Source organism: Myxozyma melibiosi, assembly GCF_037950935.1.
Source record: "Myxozyma melibiosi strain Phaff 52-87 chromosome Unknown BZA70scaffold_1, whole genome shotgun sequence".
Lineage (NCBI taxonomy): Eukaryota > Fungi > Ascomycota > Lipomycetes > Lipomycetales > Lipomycetaceae > Myxozyma > Myxozyma melibiosi.
This window is the reverse complement of record NW_027042915.1, coordinates 3727496-3743677: the sequence shown is the minus strand read 5'-3', so window position 1 is coordinate 3743677 and position 16182 is coordinate 3727496. Positions and strand designations below refer to the sequence as shown.

The 16182-nt window shown below is 52.6% G+C and overlaps 6 protein-coding genes across 6 annotated transcripts; 2 read left to right on the top strand and 4 right to left on the bottom strand.

The window, feature by feature from the left end:
* Positions 1 to 249: 249 nt before the first annotated feature.
* BZA70DRAFT_234740 (uncharacterized protein) lies at positions 250 to 2692 on the top strand (the record flags this gene model as incomplete). Its single annotated transcript, XM_064910311.1, has 5 exons — positions 250 to 311; positions 389 to 462; positions 527 to 604; positions 1167 to 1396; positions 1460 to 2692. 5 exons carry the CDS (start codon positions 250 to 252, stop codon positions 2690 to 2692), a joined length of 1677 nt encoding a protein of 558 aa, XP_064771573.1.
* Positions 2693 to 3352: 660 nt separating this feature from the next.
* Positions 3353 to 6072, bottom strand: BZA70DRAFT_287843 (uncharacterized protein; the record flags this gene model as incomplete). Its single annotated transcript, XM_064913989.1, has 3 exons — positions 3353 to 3501; positions 3570 to 5365; positions 5426 to 6072. The coding sequence occupies 3 exons, from the start codon at positions 6070 to 6072 to the stop codon at positions 3353 to 3355; spliced, it is 2592 nt and encodes an 863-aa protein (XP_064771572.1).
* A 219-nt stretch (positions 6073 to 6291) lies between these two features.
* Positions 6292 to 7562, bottom strand: BZA70DRAFT_298624 (uncharacterized protein; the record flags this gene model as incomplete). Its single annotated transcript, XM_064914614.1, has 4 exons — positions 6292 to 6365; positions 6426 to 6525; positions 6591 to 6898; positions 7100 to 7562. 4 exons carry the CDS (start codon positions 7560 to 7562, stop codon positions 6292 to 6294), a joined length of 945 nt encoding a protein of 314 aa, XP_064771571.1.
* Positions 7563 to 9278: 1716 nt separating this feature from the next.
* On the bottom strand, positions 9279 to 11354 carry BZA70DRAFT_53517 (ubiquitin-like polyubiquitin-binding protein). Its single transcript, XM_064915190.1, has 4 exons — positions 11016 to 11354; positions 10507 to 10888; positions 9778 to 10443; positions 9279 to 9718 (listed from the first exon to the last, which is right to left on the bottom strand). Exons 1-4 carry the CDS (start codon positions 11087 to 11089, stop codon positions 9623 to 9625), a joined length of 1218 nt encoding a protein of 405 aa, XP_064771570.1. The 5' UTR covers positions 11090 to 11354; the 3' UTR covers positions 9279 to 9622.
* A 339-nt stretch (positions 11355 to 11693) lies between these two features.
* BZA70DRAFT_265804 (uncharacterized protein) lies at positions 11694 to 12247 on the top strand (the record flags this gene model as incomplete). The annotated part of the gene is made up of 2 exons (XM_064910984.1): positions 11694 to 11751; positions 11868 to 12247. 2 exons carry the CDS (start codon positions 11694 to 11696, stop codon positions 12245 to 12247), a joined length of 438 nt encoding a protein of 145 aa, XP_064771569.1.
* A 1302-nt stretch (positions 12248 to 13549) lies between these two features.
* Positions 13550 to 14840, bottom strand: BZA70DRAFT_53369 (uncharacterized protein). Its single transcript, XM_064915188.1, has 4 exons — positions 14449 to 14840; positions 14181 to 14363; positions 13684 to 14099; positions 13550 to 13616 (listed from the first exon to the last, which is right to left on the bottom strand). Coding segments are annotated over exons 1-4 (816 nt in total). The 5' UTR covers positions 14664 to 14840; the 3' UTR covers positions 13550 to 13614.
* Between the last annotated feature and the right edge of the window lie 1342 nt (positions 14841 to 16182).

Here is a 16182-nt window from a genome sequence, read left to right as displayed (position 1 = left end):
GTATGTTTTAACCAACAACAGAGCACACAAGCCAGAAAGCTGAAGGAGAAAGGAAGAGTGGCGGGGGTGGGGAAACCAGCAAAAGTAATTTCAAGGCGCCACAATGCAAGCCATCGAAGCCATCGCGAATTTAAAAACGCCGCTGCTCGCTCTTTTTTTCTTCTTTCTCTCCATCCATCTTCCCTCTCTTTTTCTTCACCACCCACTTTGCTACTATTCGCGCCTGATAAATATTTTATATATTCAACAATGGGTTATATCTCTCTACGGGCAGCGAATGCATGCGTATATACCACATACGGAGTTTTTCTGTAAGGACACAAGCATCGTCGGCATACAGCCATCCGATATTATGCACCTTTAGCTGACATTTGTTTCTGCTTTCAAGAGTTCTTGGACTATATGTCGCCTGGAGATTTCGTGGGAGAAAGGAATTCCTTGCCGCGTTGAGGTCTCAGCCTCGTACGTTTCACTAAATTGTTGACTACATCTTTGTTGAGTGTTCTAACAGCTCTCGTGATATTAGCAATTCCTCTGGCGTTCAACTTCCTGGCTTCTGGTGAGTTTTTCTGGATTACCTGTCATTTTACTGAACTTGAGACTAGTTACTTTGGGGACTTTCTGCGTCTGCTATATGCATGGCTCCCACGCTTGTATAACTTAACATCAATGTTTCTTGCTGTTCTGCTGTTCTACATATCTCCTGCACTATTCCCCAACCGTCCGTTTCATGCACGATTGAAATGAGCAGTTGCTTAGCAAGGAGTGATCTGAGAAGCCGTGAGTATTCTCCACCTCTCCATATATTGTTGCGTCCAGACTATACTAACACAACGCTTCAAATCTAGCTAGCATCCTATCATATCCTTGTAATCACCTGTAAATTTCTCTGTGTTGTGTTTAAACGTGGCCACTGCGGGTGCTTGATGATCAGATTCGGCGTTGTTGCTTCGAATCGCGAGTCAGGCTGAGATAAAAACCGTTAGAACTCGAACAAGTTAATACTTGCGTGAGGAATGTGCTTGCTACGTTAGAAAGTTTGGAACACTTCTACTTCTTTCCCTTTTCCTATGTTTTGCGTGAAAAGGGGAAAGACGAGAAGTGCCCAAATATCTCTTTCTCTGTTCTTTTTGGTTGTACTGTCCCATATTCTGACTGTCGCAAAGCTATGGGATGCGGTATCCTATTGACGTACCCTCAGATCGGAATCGTTGCCGGTATCCAAGGTGTGCTCGTCTATGCTCTGAGCTCGTCGTTGCCGATCATGCTCTTTGCGTTTGTCGGGCCTCTGGTGAGAAAACGGTGTCCCGAGGGGTTTGTCTTGACTGAATGGGTTTTCCAGCGGTTTGGATATCTTGCTGGTTTATACCTCGGCGTCTTGACCATCTTGACTATGGTAGGAATGCGCTCTGAATTGTCGTATCGTTTGATTAGGATGAATTGTGTTGACAGTTTATAGTTTTTATACATGGCTTCGGAGTTGACCTCGATCCAGTACATGGTCGAGTACCTGACGGGTGTCAACGGATTGGCTGTGATGATTGTTGAGTGCGTTGTGACGACTATTTACACCACTTTTGGTGGGTTCCACACCTCCTTTTTCACCGACAACATCCAGGGTGTCATGATGACTTTGCTTCTCATCATTGTCTCTATTGCCATGGGCACTCAGATCGACATCGATACCTCGTACATCAAGGAGTCTGGTCTGACAGGCTCCACGAAGCTCGGCTGGCAACTAATCTATATCCTGCCAATCGCAATCGCCTCGAACGACTGCTTCCTCTCTGGGTTTTGGCTGCGAACATTTGCGTCCCGAAACGATAAAGAACTCTACATCTCCACCGGAATCGCTACTTTCCTGATCTTTGTGTATCTCACGCTCACCGGCTTCACCGGCATCATCGCGGACTGGGCGCATATCTGGCCCGGCTCGGACGACGAGGACTCGTCGCTGGCGTTTTTCATGCTGGTCGAGACACTTCCCGGCTGGGTCTGCGGCTTCGTCCTCGTGTTTGGCGTCGCGTTGTCGACCGCCGTTCTAGACAGTCTGCAGTCGGCGATGGTATCCTCTGTCTCGAACGATATCTTCCGCAACAAACTCAGCAGTATCTACGTGCGAGCGATGGTCGTCGTCGTCATGATCCCCGCCGTCTTCGTCGCCACCAAAGCCCCTAACGTCCTCTCGATCTTCCTCATCGCCGACCTGATCTCCGCAGCAGTCATGCCAAGCATCCTCCTCGGCCTCGTGCCCCATCTCTACTTCATGAACGGCTTCGACGTCATCGTCTCCGGCTGCGGCGGCGTCCTCACCGTCTTCCTCTTCGGCCTCGTCTACTACGACGGCGACGTCAACAGCGCCGGCGGCCTGCTCCTGCTCAAAGACGGTCTCTACAACGACGACTGGAGCGCGTTCGGCGCCTTTGTCGCCGCGCCCGTGGGCGCGCTGCTCTGGCTTGTCGGCGCGGTCGTCGTCCGCGCGGCCGCGATGTGGGTGTATTCCAAGGTCGCGGGGGTGCCGTACAAGGTGTTTGATAAGCCTGCTCCGTCGCCGACGGAGCTTGTCGACGTTGGCGGGGCTAATCTTCGCGGCGAGGTGGATGAGGACGATGTCTCTGGATTTGAGAGAATTTATCAGCCAGAGCAGGAGACTATTAGTTCTTTATCGGGCAAAGATGTTAAGATTGTGTAGAAGTCTTTACAGAAACGAGATACTGAGATCAAAGAAGACTATGAGTTTAAAAATTAAAGATTTGTGTAGTGTGACTGTGTTATCAATTTGATGGTGCTGCGTTTTGTTATTCCGATGTGACGAATAAGAAAATAACTAGTAATACAACATAACATCTGACAAAAAGAAATGCGAGAGAGAAAATCAAACGCCAATCAACTGGCATCGTTGAAGTACATGACAATAGCGAAAACATGATGAATCACAGCACGCATACACGCAGATTAGGAATGTCGCGGTACCCTAAGAACGAACAATAATGACAATAAGTAACAAGACCACAAGAGACAAAGATATAGAGGCCAAAACAAAAGAGGGAAGAATAAAACTCCAAAATAACATTTCTCATAAACCGTAATCAACCAAACCCGTAAACCAACCAACAAAAAAAAACCAAAAAGAAAGAGCAAGTTAGATCAGACGCAACGACATCAAAAAGAAAATTTAACCACGTTCTTTCCGAAGAGCTAGCTTTTTGAGACCCGGCGTGAGATATTATTTAAATAGCATCATTAAGCAAAAATATAGACATCGAAGTGAAGACGTGCACAGGTTCCAAGAAATAAAGCAAATCATTTCCTCAAAAGTGGCTTTCCAACTTCAGAAGAAGAACAGGTAGGATCAGCATTGGGTGGCGAGACGGAGTTCGTATTTTGCTCTGATGTATGCACAGAAAAGGATCTGCTTGAACTGCAGCAGGTCGTCTTTCTTCTTCACGCGCGCGAGGTTGCGGGTTTCATGCATAACTTTGAATGAGCGGTCCAGATTTTCTTTGCGAGCGGTGGTTAGTTATATAGTTAATGGTAAAAAGAGAAGAAGATAGGGGGGGGGGAGATACCGGGTGAGACAAAGTCGATGGCAGCTTTGACGCAAGAAGATAGATTGCAAACCTGGTGCGCGCATCCGGCGGGGACAAACACCGCGTCGCCCACCTTTTGCCAGATCCGAAATGGCACGACGCCGTATCGCTTGCGCAGCAAAATCAGCTCCGGGTCGGTCAGATAAAAGATCTGTCGGTGGATCGGATCGTCTGTCGCGGTCTTGGGCGCGGACTTGCCGGACTTGGACGTCGGCAGCTGCGGGTTGTGGTACAGGTCGGGATCTTCCTGTTCGCGCTCGAGGATGAATTGCCGGATCTTGTCGCTGTCTTCGGCGCGGAAGATGTCCCAGACCGCGCCGATCACGGCGGGAGGAGACTGTTGTGCGTCTGTGTCTGTGTCTGCGCCGGGCACGTTGTCGAGCGAGTCCGGACTGCCGTTGGCGACGGAGTAGCACATGATGTTGCACGCGTCGGTGACGTCCATGTGCAGCGTGGTACTGCCGCGGCCCTTGGCAGCGTGCGAGGAGGCGTATGCGGTGTAGAGTTTGGGTCCTAGATCGGGCTTGTTGGCTTCGACGGGGAACATCGATGCCAGGTTCATGAATCCGAGGTGTCGCGTGTAGATGGGAAACGGGAGTGCGTTGTCAAAGTCGACAAAGAGGTCAGGATAAACTTGCTCGAACGAGGCATGAACAGGCCAATCCTTCAGTCTCATTCCCGGCAGCAGCCCACGAAACAAACCAGTCTTGAACCCCTCAAAAAACTCGCGAACGGTAGAGTCGTAGAGCGCGCCGGTCTCGTTCAATAAAGTACAGTGGTCGCCACTCTTGGGGTGCAGGAGGAAGGCGTCGTCGGACCAGTCGTACTTGAGCGCACTGCCGGCGCCGTGGATGACAAGTGGCATGCCCTCGCTCCATTTTTCGCGGAACTGGTCGATCGAGAGCTCGCCGCTGCCGAAATCGATGCGTTTTGGATGCGAGAGAACTTTGTCTACGTCAAGCAGCGGTTGCGCGATCGGCGGCAGCGGCGCGGTTTCGCGCTTGAGGTGTGTGCTTGCCGCGAGTTCGGCCGCACCAAGCGCGATGCGCGCACTCACGTCGTCGTAAACCGCCTGCAAGTCTCCCGGGAGCATGCGCGTGACGGGCACGAGCGAGGAGCGATCATGCCGGTTCCCGTACGCGCAAAACTCAAAGACAAACTGCTGCGTGTTGCGCGCCAGCTTGCGGTCCGGCGGATTCGAGCCCAGGTTGCGCCAGTCGTCGAAGCAGTCGATGCACATCTCGAGGCCGCAGAAGTAGCACATGAATCTGCCGGAGAAGATGGAGGTGCCGCAGATGTCGCACAGCGAGCGGTAGTCGGCGTCCTTTGGGATCACGCGCAGGAGGTTTTCGCGGCTTTCGAGCACGAGCTCTTGGGCGAGAAAATCTTGTAGAGTGACGCTCACGAGGTCGAGCACGTAGGTGATGTCGGCGAGCGATGTCGGCGGGGCGGTGAAGGTAGTCGCAGAGAGAAAAGGGGACGACCAGATGCGCGCATCGGGTCCGGTCGAAGGCGCGGCTTCATCAATTTTGATCGTGCTGAGAAAATTGCGGAAGCCGTAGTCGGGATCCTCGCCGTCGTAGTACGGGCCCGAGACGTCTTCTTTGAACACACGGACGGTGATGAATCTGCATGCGCCGACGCCAGATTTGCGACGCGTGCAAGCGCGGCAGCGCCGGACGCCGACGTTCATGCTCTGGCAGTTTTTGCTCTGGGTGTACCAGTATTCTGAGGGACTGGGGTTGACGACGACGGGTTTGTCGTTGGCGAAGGGTCTGCAGGGTGAGTTGGGTTAATGAAAAGAAGGAGGTGGAGAAGTAAACAAGGGGACATACGGGCGGACTTGGGCTGACTTGAGTTTCTTGGGTTGCGGAGATTGCCGTGGTGGGGGATCAAATAAAAAGTCGTTTGTCTCTTCTATGGCAGCGTAGTCGATAGGAGGACGCTTTCGCCTTGCACCGCGCCGGCTGAGGTCGTCCTGGTCTGCAGGAGCATAGTCAAAGGGATGGCCGTTTGCGGAGGGATTTGCGAGCGGGGACATCGAGGGGACAAAGTCGGACTGGAGGTTAAAATGATTCAGAGACGGGGAAGAACCGTAGGCGGCGGCCTGGAAAAGGTTTGATGTCGAGGGAGCAGGCTGAGCGGACGAGGGATTGACGACGGACTGGTGGAGCCAGTGCGGGGGCGGGGGCGGGGGCGGGGGCTGTTGCGGGGCGGCGGCGTAGGCAGAGGCAGAAGAGGCAGAGGAAGGGAAGGAGTCGAAGAAGAGCTGGTCGGCGAGCAGATCGGACTGGGCGACGGCGGAGTGGGCAGCAGCAGATGGCGAGGGAGGTTGCTGGGGTTGGAGGTGGTGAAGTTGAAGATGTTGGTGGTGCGGCAACAGACGACGCGGGTCCGTGCCATTAGAGGCGCCATTGGTTGGACTTGCAGCAGCCGCGAAGAGGTCGTCTGGACCGATGGCTGCGCGAAAAGGATCCGCCATTTGAGGAGAGGAGAAGGTGATTGCGATTAGTAGAAGAAGCAGCAGAAGAAGAATAAAAGAAGAAGAACATTTGGTGACAAAAGCTGCTGTGGTTATTTTCATGGCGATCGCCGCAGTTTGTTACTTTTACTGAGTTTTGATTACATGAGCCGCAGACCGATGACCTCATCGACGATCTTTGTTCTTATTGTAATATTCCTGCTTTTCTATCTCCTGTCTTTATACCGCTATTCCGTAGACCTTCTTGGCTGCAAAGTAGCAGCCGAGGCCGAAGATAATCAGGCCCAAGGTGACTGTTTGTAGATCCTGTTAGCGCACTGACTCGTTCTTCAAAACACTCCTCCTGCACTTACTCGAGTAGAACCAGCTCAGCCCTTCCGCCTCCTGTCCAGGAACAAGCACGTTCATGCCCCATAGACCTGTAATAATATTCATCGGCAGCACAATCGTTCCCTAAATCATCATACTCATTAGCTCTCTTCACTTTTCACTCACACACACACACTCTCTGCACTCACCAGAATAGTCAACCGCCCGAGCACGTCGTTCGTCTCGTTGTTCACCGCCGTCATCTCAATATTTATCTGCGCCAAATAATTCGAGTGACTCCGCGCAAGCAACTTCTCGTAATGCGTCAGGTTCTGCACCATCGTGATGATATGGTCCTGGATATCTCCCAGATACAACCCGATCTCACTCCGCGGCGCAACCTCCCACTGCTCATTACACCGCTTCGCAAAGCCCTTGATCACATCCGCCTTGAACCCCAGCAGGCGCATGATACTCATCACCTGCTTTCGGCACTCGCCAATCCGTCGCAGCATGTCTCCCCGGTTTTTCACATCGTACTTTATCCGCGTCGACCGCGACGAGAATATACTTGACGTCTCGCTACCCTCTTGCCCGCGCCTGCGCATCCGCTGCTTGCGGTTCAGCTCGGACCTATAGTCATCCACACCCTCCCCTCCCTCTCCATCTCCATCTCCGTATTCGTCGCTGTCATACCCATCCTCATCCGACAGCTCACCCGAATGCATCTCTAAAATCTCCGTATCAATCGCCTGCACCTCGTCCTCGATCTCACTGATCAGCGGCGCAAACGCATCCGTCACATTGTCAATGATCGCATACGAGATCCAGTCCGCAGACACACTCACATAGTCCCGCAGCTGCCTGATCCGCCGGCGCACGTTCGCCGGGTGCGGCGTCGGTTGGAAATGGAAACTCAGCACGCCGTCGCGGAACACAACCAAGTACATATTCACCGGCACAAGATCGCCCTTGCGCCCGAAATTGCTTCGCCGTCGCGCTGCCTCGCTTCCCTGCCGCGTCCGTCGTTCGCGCGCGCTCATGTGCGGCTGGATCGCAAAGCTTCGGAAACAGACAAGGTAATACGTCCGAAACAGCTCGACTTTCTCGCGCGTTTCCTCCATACAGATGTCCTCCGTCGTCAGCGGATGAATCCCAAACGCCTTGCTGATGACCTTCATCTCCTGATCCGTTGGATCAAGAATATCAAGGAAGAACGGATACGGCCGGTTCTCTGCGACCGACGTAGCCCGCGACGACGACGCCGCCGCCGCGCCTGCAGCTGCCTGCAGCGACGATATCGCCCCGGCAGACGGGAAATAACTCGACCCTGCACGAGACTTTATCGACCGCGCAGAATCAAATTTACCTCCCATCCCGCCTTTCAGCGTAGACTGTGGCGGCTGGGGCTCGGGCATGCTCGCAGGCATCGTATTCTCGGGCTTGAGCGTCTCCCCTTTCTCGTCCGCGACAACAATCGGGACCTCTTCGTTCACAGGCGACGGCATCGCCGTAGCCAGTGTCGAAGGTACAACATCGTTGCTCACCGGGAATAGCTCCGAAAACGACATACCGTGACCCAATAGTCCAGAGATATCCTGCGAGTGAATCGTCTTCTCCACGTCCTCTCGAAAATACGTAAACCGGAAAGGGTAACCAAGCCTCTCCGCCGGGTTCCGCGACGGCTCCCGCTGCTGGCCCGGCGGCCGCCGTCCTTTGAACTGTGCGGTGTTGTCTTCGAGGTAATACGACGGTCCCTCCCGATACCGCGGCCGCCCGTCGACCATCACCAACTCGGGCCCGCTGTTCGCAGCCGCATTCTCAGTCGTCACCCACTCCTCCAGCGCGGACACGTCTGGCCAGCACCGCTGCTTGTTCGAGTCTGGATCATAAACCTCCGACTCGAGAGGCACGCACACGTCGCCCAGCGATGCTGTCGACATGTTTCGTGAGAAATCATCAAGACCGTCGTGATCTGCCCTGCCCACAGACCCTACCTCCGACGACACATCGTTGTACGAATTCGCCAGCTCGTTCATATCCAGATGATACTCATTCTCCGCCGCAGCCTGCTGCTGCTGCTGCTGCTGATGACCAGCCGACGTCGAGCCAGCCGCAGGAACTGCAGCGGTATCGCTGTTCGCCCTGCGCTGCATGAACAGCTCGTGCTCGCGCGCAATGCTCCCCGTTCGCCGCATCCGCTGCTTATTCCGCTTATCCAGCGTGGCAGCCGGTTCATGTCCGACAAGGAGCGGCATGCTTTCCGACCCGACTGTTACGCTGTCGTCCTCGTCGTCTGTGCCGGACAGCGCCGCCGCGGCTGCTGCTGCTGCCGCCGCCGCTGACGACGAGGAAGAAGCGGATTGACCTGACCCTGCGCCAGTACCACTCGACCCTTGCATCGTAGACAACCTGCGTGTCGGCGGTCCGTAGTTTGGCGAAGGGTACCCGCGGTGATCGAGCAGCGAGGTCGAGTTCACCGACGACGCTGCGGACGAGCTGAGTTGGATGGGGAACGAGGCCGCGCTCTCGCCCCTGGATTGCGTAGGCGAACCCGAGACGGCAACTGGCTGCGTCGCGGTCGGGGACGTGGGACTTTGTTGCTGTTGCTGGGCGAGCAGACGGGGATCTGGGATCACCTCTGCGTTGAAGATTGAAGGCCGCCTTGCTCTGGGAGGCGACATTGACTCTTGGACTGATTCAGAGGGAATGCGCGTGAAACGAGAGACTGACTAAAGAACGAACTTCAGTTGTAGTTACTGCTCGGACAAGCAGCTATTCAAGAGTTATTCACACGACGAAGCAGCAATGAAGTAGTAGCAGCCTTGATGGTTCTGAACGCTGACGGCCAAAATAATAGCAAAGCTCGAAGGACGATGACGCAGATACCCGCGCACGTCCTCACCTAACCCGCTTTGCCCGGATGAGGTAATCAGGCCTCTTCTACAGTTAACCGACTACACTGAAGCAAAAATGACATTGAAGGTAGTATGTTACAATCAACAACTCCGTACCAAAAACTGAAATGAAATGTGATAAGGACAACAAAAGCCGTTACTAATAGATTCAAATAACACAAAAGAGACCAACAGAAAGGAAACGAGACAAAACAGTATGATCTGCTCATCTTCATGCGTTTAATAAACAACACAAACAGTAGCAAAATATTACAGTATTAATAAAAGGCAGTAAACAACGACGTCAAGAGATCTGGTGCTATATGAGAATGACATTGTATCCCTTAAACCGCGCCATCTAACAGCGCTTCGACCGCTCCCTGGACGTTTCCTCCGCTTCTCCGCAGAGCACGAACGTTCCGGTCAAAGTCGAAGAATCCCTATACGATTTTGATCAGTCAGTCACTATTCACACAAAAACTCACAAGAGTAAACATACCAGCTCATTCAGCTGTCGCAGCTGGCTTTCATATCGCTCCTCAGGCGGTCTAGTATCTTCAGGCTGCGAATTCGCAGCACCACCACCCAAACCCGCCGCCATAAGATTCATCATTTCTGGCGACCACAGCGGGTTAGTTCCCGCCGCAGGTGCACCTCCGGCCGCAGCCTGTCCGCTGTTCGCCGCAGGGTTTCCAAACAGAGCGCCGAACGGGTTTCCAGCCGCGGGAGCATTTCCGCCTGCACCAGCAAAGAGATTCGCAAAGAGGTTAGGGGCAGCGGCAGCGGGAGCAGCTCCAGTCGCAGGAGCATTCGTAGCATTTGCGTCCGTCGATGCAGGCGTGGTCGTGTTTTCCGTCCGGCCGGGCTCAGGGAACGAGTTGTTTGCCGCGCCTCCAAAGCCTCCCAGTCCAGGGAAGCCGGCACCGCCCATCATGCGGTTCATGTTCATCATCTGACGCATCATCTCGGGGTTGGTCATCATCTGTCTGAATTGCTCGCTCTGCATCATTTCCCGGACTTGGGGACCCATGCCTTGCAGATTGGGAGAAGAGTTGATGATATATTCGAGCATTTGCGGGTTCTGCAGCATTTGGTTCATCGACTGCTGCACCATCGGGTTCGACATCGCATCAATGAGTTGCTCTTCGGAGGGGGGAGGTCCCATCTAAACGAGATTGTTAGTAAAATTGTATATGAGTGGTGTAAATATTATAATTCAGAAACGTACCCCTCCGTCAGGTCCAAACATACTAGCGCTAGGCAACTGCGCCAGACCAGCATATCGCGCACCGGTAAGTCCAGCGAGCGGGTTACCTGCGCCCTGACCGGCTGCGATGTTCTGCGGTACGGCAGGAGTCGCGGCAGCGGCAGCGCCAGATCCTGATGTGGCCGAGGACGCGGCAGGCGCAGCGCTCTTGACGAGGTGGATCGTGTGGCCGGTCTGTATTTTATATGAAGCAAGGGTCTCGGCGTCCTTGAGCACGCGTCCGGAGTAGATGAGACGCTGGCGCTCCTTTGGGATAGAACTCAGAGGCTCGAGAAGCTGCTTGAAGTCGGAGACGAGGATCGAGGGCGAGACATCCATGGGATATTTGGCGTCGGCCGAGGATCTAGATAAGACGACAGATGTTAGCTCACGGGTGATTGGGTAAAGCGTAGACTAATGCGAGGCCAATTGAGGAGACTCGAGTCGAGTGAACTGGCTACGGACGCGATATATCAGAACAGGCGACGTACTTGACGGTGATTTTGATAGTCTCCGCGGCGGCGGGGGGGGCCGAGGCCTGATCGGTAGAGGCAGAGTCCGACATTTGGATGGGGTCGGCAGGAAGCAGAGCACAGAAGGCTTTCGAGCAGGATCAGGACGAGGACGGTCGCTACAATTGCGGATCAGAAGGCGCAGGTGCTGATGGTGGTCAGAACTGAGCTGGGTTTGATAGAGAGCCGGCTTACAGAAGACGGTAGAAGTGGTCAGGTGGGATTTACGACTAGTAAGCTATTATGTGATACTGCAAAGAGTGATTAGGTAATATTTAGAATCAACACTTTCTGCTTGCTACTTCTGCTATTCTGTTTATTCTCTTTTATTGTATTATAACACCTCTAATCAACCTCCACAACCCATCCCAGCTTTACCATAATCACTTAACTCCCTCCTCGATCCTCACCTGTCCTGCCCAATTGGGCGCTGTGGGCTGGTCCTGTGGCTGCTCTCGCGGTCATCTGCCACGCCACCGCTGCCCTCCCGTGATCCAACTCACATCCTCAGTCACAGGTCACACCACGCAGCCACCTCTTTATACGCGCCTCGCCGCCCGCCGACCGCATCTCAGCTCCACCACCCACAACATCATCGCCATCTGCCTGCTCTCAAAGCCCCGTCTGCGTCTGCAATTCACACTGTTTTAGTCTGCAATGAGCTACTCTTACCACCACTACCCCCAGCAGCCTAATCTGGCAACGCTGCCGAACGGTATGTCTCCTTGTTGCTCGCCGTTGTCGGCCTCGGCCTCGCTCTCATCACAGTCTTCGCCGGCGTCGACAGTCCCTGCCTCGATCGTCTCATGCTAACCTCCCTCCCTCCTACAGTCAGCCAGGCCCGCGCCAAGTTCGACGCCGGCCGCGCCTTCGACCTCGAGGACGACCTCGAGTTCTGCCCCTCGCTGCTCTCCGAGGAAGAGCTCCAGTCGGCTACTTCCTACTCCTCCGACCGCTCCTCGACCTCCGGTTCCCCGGAGTCGTCCCCCATGCAGCATCAGATCCGCCCATCCGTCATGCTCGGCCAACTATCACCAGGCATGTCTCCCGGCCGACCCTCCGCCAACCGCGTCCGCCGCGCAATCGAAATCGTTGACCCGGCAACCGGAATGCGGGTGGCCTCGCCCCCTCTTTCCTCGCCCGCTAAGCCGCTCTCGTTTCATCCCAATCATGTCCCTGCCACTGCCTCGAATCGTCGGACGGCCTGGTAGACCTTTGGAGATCTCTTGCCTGGCATTCGTGCGCGCAGCAATTCTTTAATTCATATATTCTTTGTACTTTTATGATACAGTATAGCCTTGGGATTTTCTTTTTACTACTGCACGGATGTTTTCTTATGGCGATCTTCTTTTCCTAGGTCTATCTTGACATTTGGTCTCCTCGGAGCTTTGCATATACTAGTCTTACGATCTTTGTTTTTTTATCTCTCTTGGGTTGCCCTTTTTTTTATATTATCGTTGTCCTGTGATTGGGTGTTTTGCTTTGTTATTGTGAAATTTGGTTTGGGTTCGTGCGCAAAGGCTGGAAGTGTTTGGATTGCCTGTTTTGGCTATTCATGAATGTTTCCCAGCCGTCCTCTTCCGTCGATGAGTTTATACTCTTGATGGACTGGATGGTTGTTCAGCATTTGTGTTCAGCCTGCAGCTTTCGCACTTCCCTGCTCTTTGTTTTTCTGTATGTTCGGGTCACAGGCGAGGCGCTATCGATTTTCGCAAATCATCTGCTTGGGTCTTCTATATCGTCGGATGCATCTATATAATAATATCCCTTTTTATCCGGGTTGGTCTTTGTCTGGATTGCCATCCTTGCAGTCTCTTCAGCAGACAAAGCCTCCATGATTCACAAAGGATCTTCTTTCTTTCTTTTGCTTTTGCTGCTTCCGGAATTTGATCTATCTATTTTATAGTGCTGTACATCTTAGGTTTTGTCTTTCTTCTTTTTTTCTCGTGAAGCGCTGTTATTACTATAATTTTTTATCATTATATTGTGTTGTCGTGCTCTCAAGCACGGCACATGTGTATATTGTATTACTTTTGCTTTTGTGAATCTATAGGGATATATTTGGGATGCGAAATTATTTGGTGCTTTTGCCGTTCTATATTGTATATATATCCGTATCAATCTACACTATTATCTATTTACTTTACTTTCTTGTATATGTCAGTCTCAGCCAGCTCTAGGGTGGAATAGGTCTGAGCAACTGGACAATCATCTGGTGTCTTTAACTATATATCGCCCTCAATTGAAACTATAATATGGAGAAATCTCGGAATGAAAAAGAAAACTATGAAGATAATAAGAAAACAGAAATTGAAATCCAAAGCCGCCATCCTAGACTTAACACAGCAGAAAAACACACAACCTAAAACACTAAAGTACGCATACAACAGTATAAAAATAAAAGTAAGGATGAAGACAGATAAAGTAGAAAGAGAATTTGTAACCTGAGAACGAAAATATATCCAACCCGAACCAGCACAAGCAAAATGTTGAAAATGTATGTATGTAGGATGAAGAAAGAATAAGAGAGAGAAAACCGCTTTGTTGGCCTGTTCCAAAACTGCAATGATCGGGTGATCTCTGTTGATTGAATTTGGTGTTAGTCGCGGATACTAATAAAATCAGAAAATAACTCAGACAGACTTACACTTGAGAATGATGATGAGGATGAGCAAGATGATGATGAGAATGACAATCGTAAACACTGATCCGTTTTCCTTCATCTTTCTTGATACATGATCCAATCGCTTCCGCGCGCCGTCGAGCCTATGTTGACTCCAATCCACCAACCGATCGACATCACTCAGCAGCTCGACATGCTGGTCCAGTTCGTCGCCGATCTGTATACTGAGCTCGCGTTGCCGTGATATCGATTCCGACAGCCGGTCGAGCGAGTCGTCCTGCTCTCGCATGATCCGTTGCTGCTGCATCATCGCTTCGGTATTTGTCACACTGTTCCTTGCTTCTTCGGCAGCCAGACTCAGCGGATCGGGCGTCGCGGACGAGACATCAATCAGGTTATCGCTAAATCGCACCGTTTTGGCTTTCCGGGGCCCGTTCCTTCTAAACAACGACAATCATCCTCGTTAGCAATTACAGTTCTATATATCCTCATCCAAAATCAACACAGAAAAATAAACAAACCTGGGAGATCCCAATTCATCCTGGCCATTTGAATTACCGTATATGAGCGACGGTCGTTTGGGCGCGGTTATCTTGGCAATCAACTGCTCACCGCCACCTTCTTGAAGCAGAGAGAGCAGTTTATCGAACTGCATCTGCAGTCGTATCAGAGTGTCCTCTTTTGCTCGTAGGGTCCGGGATGGGCTACATGATTGTCAGTAAACAAGGAATCAAGGCGAGGGCTTCAATTGAGAAAGCAGACAAGACATGCTCTGTCTTACTGACGTACATTCCCTGGTCAGACTCCGCGACTGACTGTTCTCTCTCAAGCTGCGAGATCCCATCGCGCAGTGTCTGCAGATTCCGCTGGATCTCTGCCTCCTCTGATGCCGAAGGCTCGAGATCTAGTGACTTTAGCCGATTCCGCTCTAGCACTGAGACCAGAGTGTTATCAGCGAGCAGTAGTAGCCGGTTCGCAGTCGGCGTAGCTGAGCCCGCATCCATTATTGTTCACAGGCACGATCAAAAAGACTGGTGATGATGAGAAACGATTGTAGACTGCTGCTCGTGTGGGTTCTGTTGTGAGCTCTGTTAAGGCAAGATTAGACGCAATTAGACGGGATTGGAGACGAGCTGCGCGCCAATAAATTGAGGTCGAGATTACCAGATACAACAGCAGCTCCAGATGCAGAAAAGACCAGATCAACAAACAATGAGCTTCTGCGAGACCAAACAGGTGAGTCCTCGAGCTCGTCCAGGATTCCGAGTGCGCGAAGCAGTTGAGTATGTGTAGAACTGGATATCCACCGTCTATGTACGTAATGCCAATATCTACCGCAGTGGGACCCGGCCGCTGCTTTATCGCCAACCCGCGAGCTTTATGCCACAAAGCTGTCCAATAACCGCCACAATTATGCAGTGACCACGTGACCTGCTAACTCCCAACCGAGCCTGCCTACGTCCGAGTTGTCTCCGCACTCGAAGCCCGCGCTCACCTTGCTCGCTCCTGCTCCCCCGAACAACCATGGACGACTCTCGCGGCGAAAGCTCTGCGAAGGCCGCAATCGGCGACATTGACTTTAGTGCTCTGACCTACGTTGCGCTCAACGACAATCTCGTGTGCCCGATCTGCCGGTGTGCGCTCGTCGACCCTTGCTATACAAAATGCGGGTGAGTTTGCGAATATTTGGACAATGTCCGCTGGTCCGAAGGCTGTGATGGAAACTGACGAGCTGGTCTCGCTCTAGACACACATTCTGTACGATATGCTTGTATAAAGCTCTGGCGCAGAGCCAGAAATGTCCAGTCGATCGCTCGTCGCTCTCAGACGCGGATATATTCCCGCCGCCAAAAATATTATCAAACATGGTCAACGAGCTCCTGGTCTACTGTCCGAACGAGGAAAAGGGCTGCAAGCGCATCGTCCAGCGGAGTCTGCTGAGGCATCATCTACAGGACAGCTGCGAGTACGCGCTGGTGCCGTGTCCGGGCGAGGCGTGCGAAAAATTGATCGAGCGAAGGCACACCATTAACTCCGACGACGACAGCGACAGCAGTCGATGCCTGCACGTCCTGGTGCCATGTCGGGGATGCGACCTACCTGTCGCAAAGATCGATCTTGCAGCTCATGAAGCTACCTGTACTGCGCGTGCGGTGAAATGCCCGGACTGCGGCGAGGAATTCACAATGGCGGATATGACTGGTCACGCAGACGAATGTCCGCTCGCCGCGGTCTCGTGTCCGGCTCTGTCGATTGGTTGTAAATGGACCGGAGTTCGGGAGAAATCTCTGGCGCATACGTCTAGCTGCTCGTTATTAGCTCTGCTGCCATACATGGAGAAACAAGAGAATAGGATATCGATGCTCGAGCTGGAAAACAAGGGCCTGCGCAGTCAAATCTCGCTCTCTGGATCCTCGACCGCCGTGGGCGACAACGACGCCTTCCACATCTTCACCGAGCACGAACGATTCAGATCCGAGCTCGAAAAAATGTCCGAGCAGCTCGGCGAGCTCGAAATCAGAC

Excerpts from the sequence above, each read along its gene's own strand:
- BZA70DRAFT_53517 (XM_064915190.1), bottom strand. The coding sequence starts at position 11,089 with ATGTCGGACTCTGCCTCTACCGATCAGGCCTCGGCCCCCCCCGCCGCC. Across the intron at positions 10,889-11,015 it reads ACTATCAAAATCACCGTCAA|ATCCTCGGCCGACGCCAAAT; the intron begins GTACGTCGCCTG and ends CGTCTTATCTAG. Across the intron at positions 9,719-9,777 it reads TGCGACAGCTGAATGAGCTG|GGATTCTTCGACTTTGACCG; the intron begins GTATGTTTACTC and ends AAAATCGTATAG.
- BZA70DRAFT_53369 (XM_064915188.1), bottom strand. The coding sequence starts at position 14,663 with ATGGATGCGGGCTCAGCTACGCCGACTGCGAACCGGCTACTACTGCTC. Across the intron at positions 14,364-14,448 it reads GCGGAGTCTGACCAGGGAAT|CCCATCCCGGACCCTACGAG; the intron begins GTACGTCAGTAA and ends ACAATCATGTAG. Across the intron at positions 14,100-14,180 it reads GATGAATTGGGATCTCCCAG|AAGGAACGGGCCCCGGAAAG; the intron begins GTTTGTTTATTT and ends GTCGTTGTTTAG.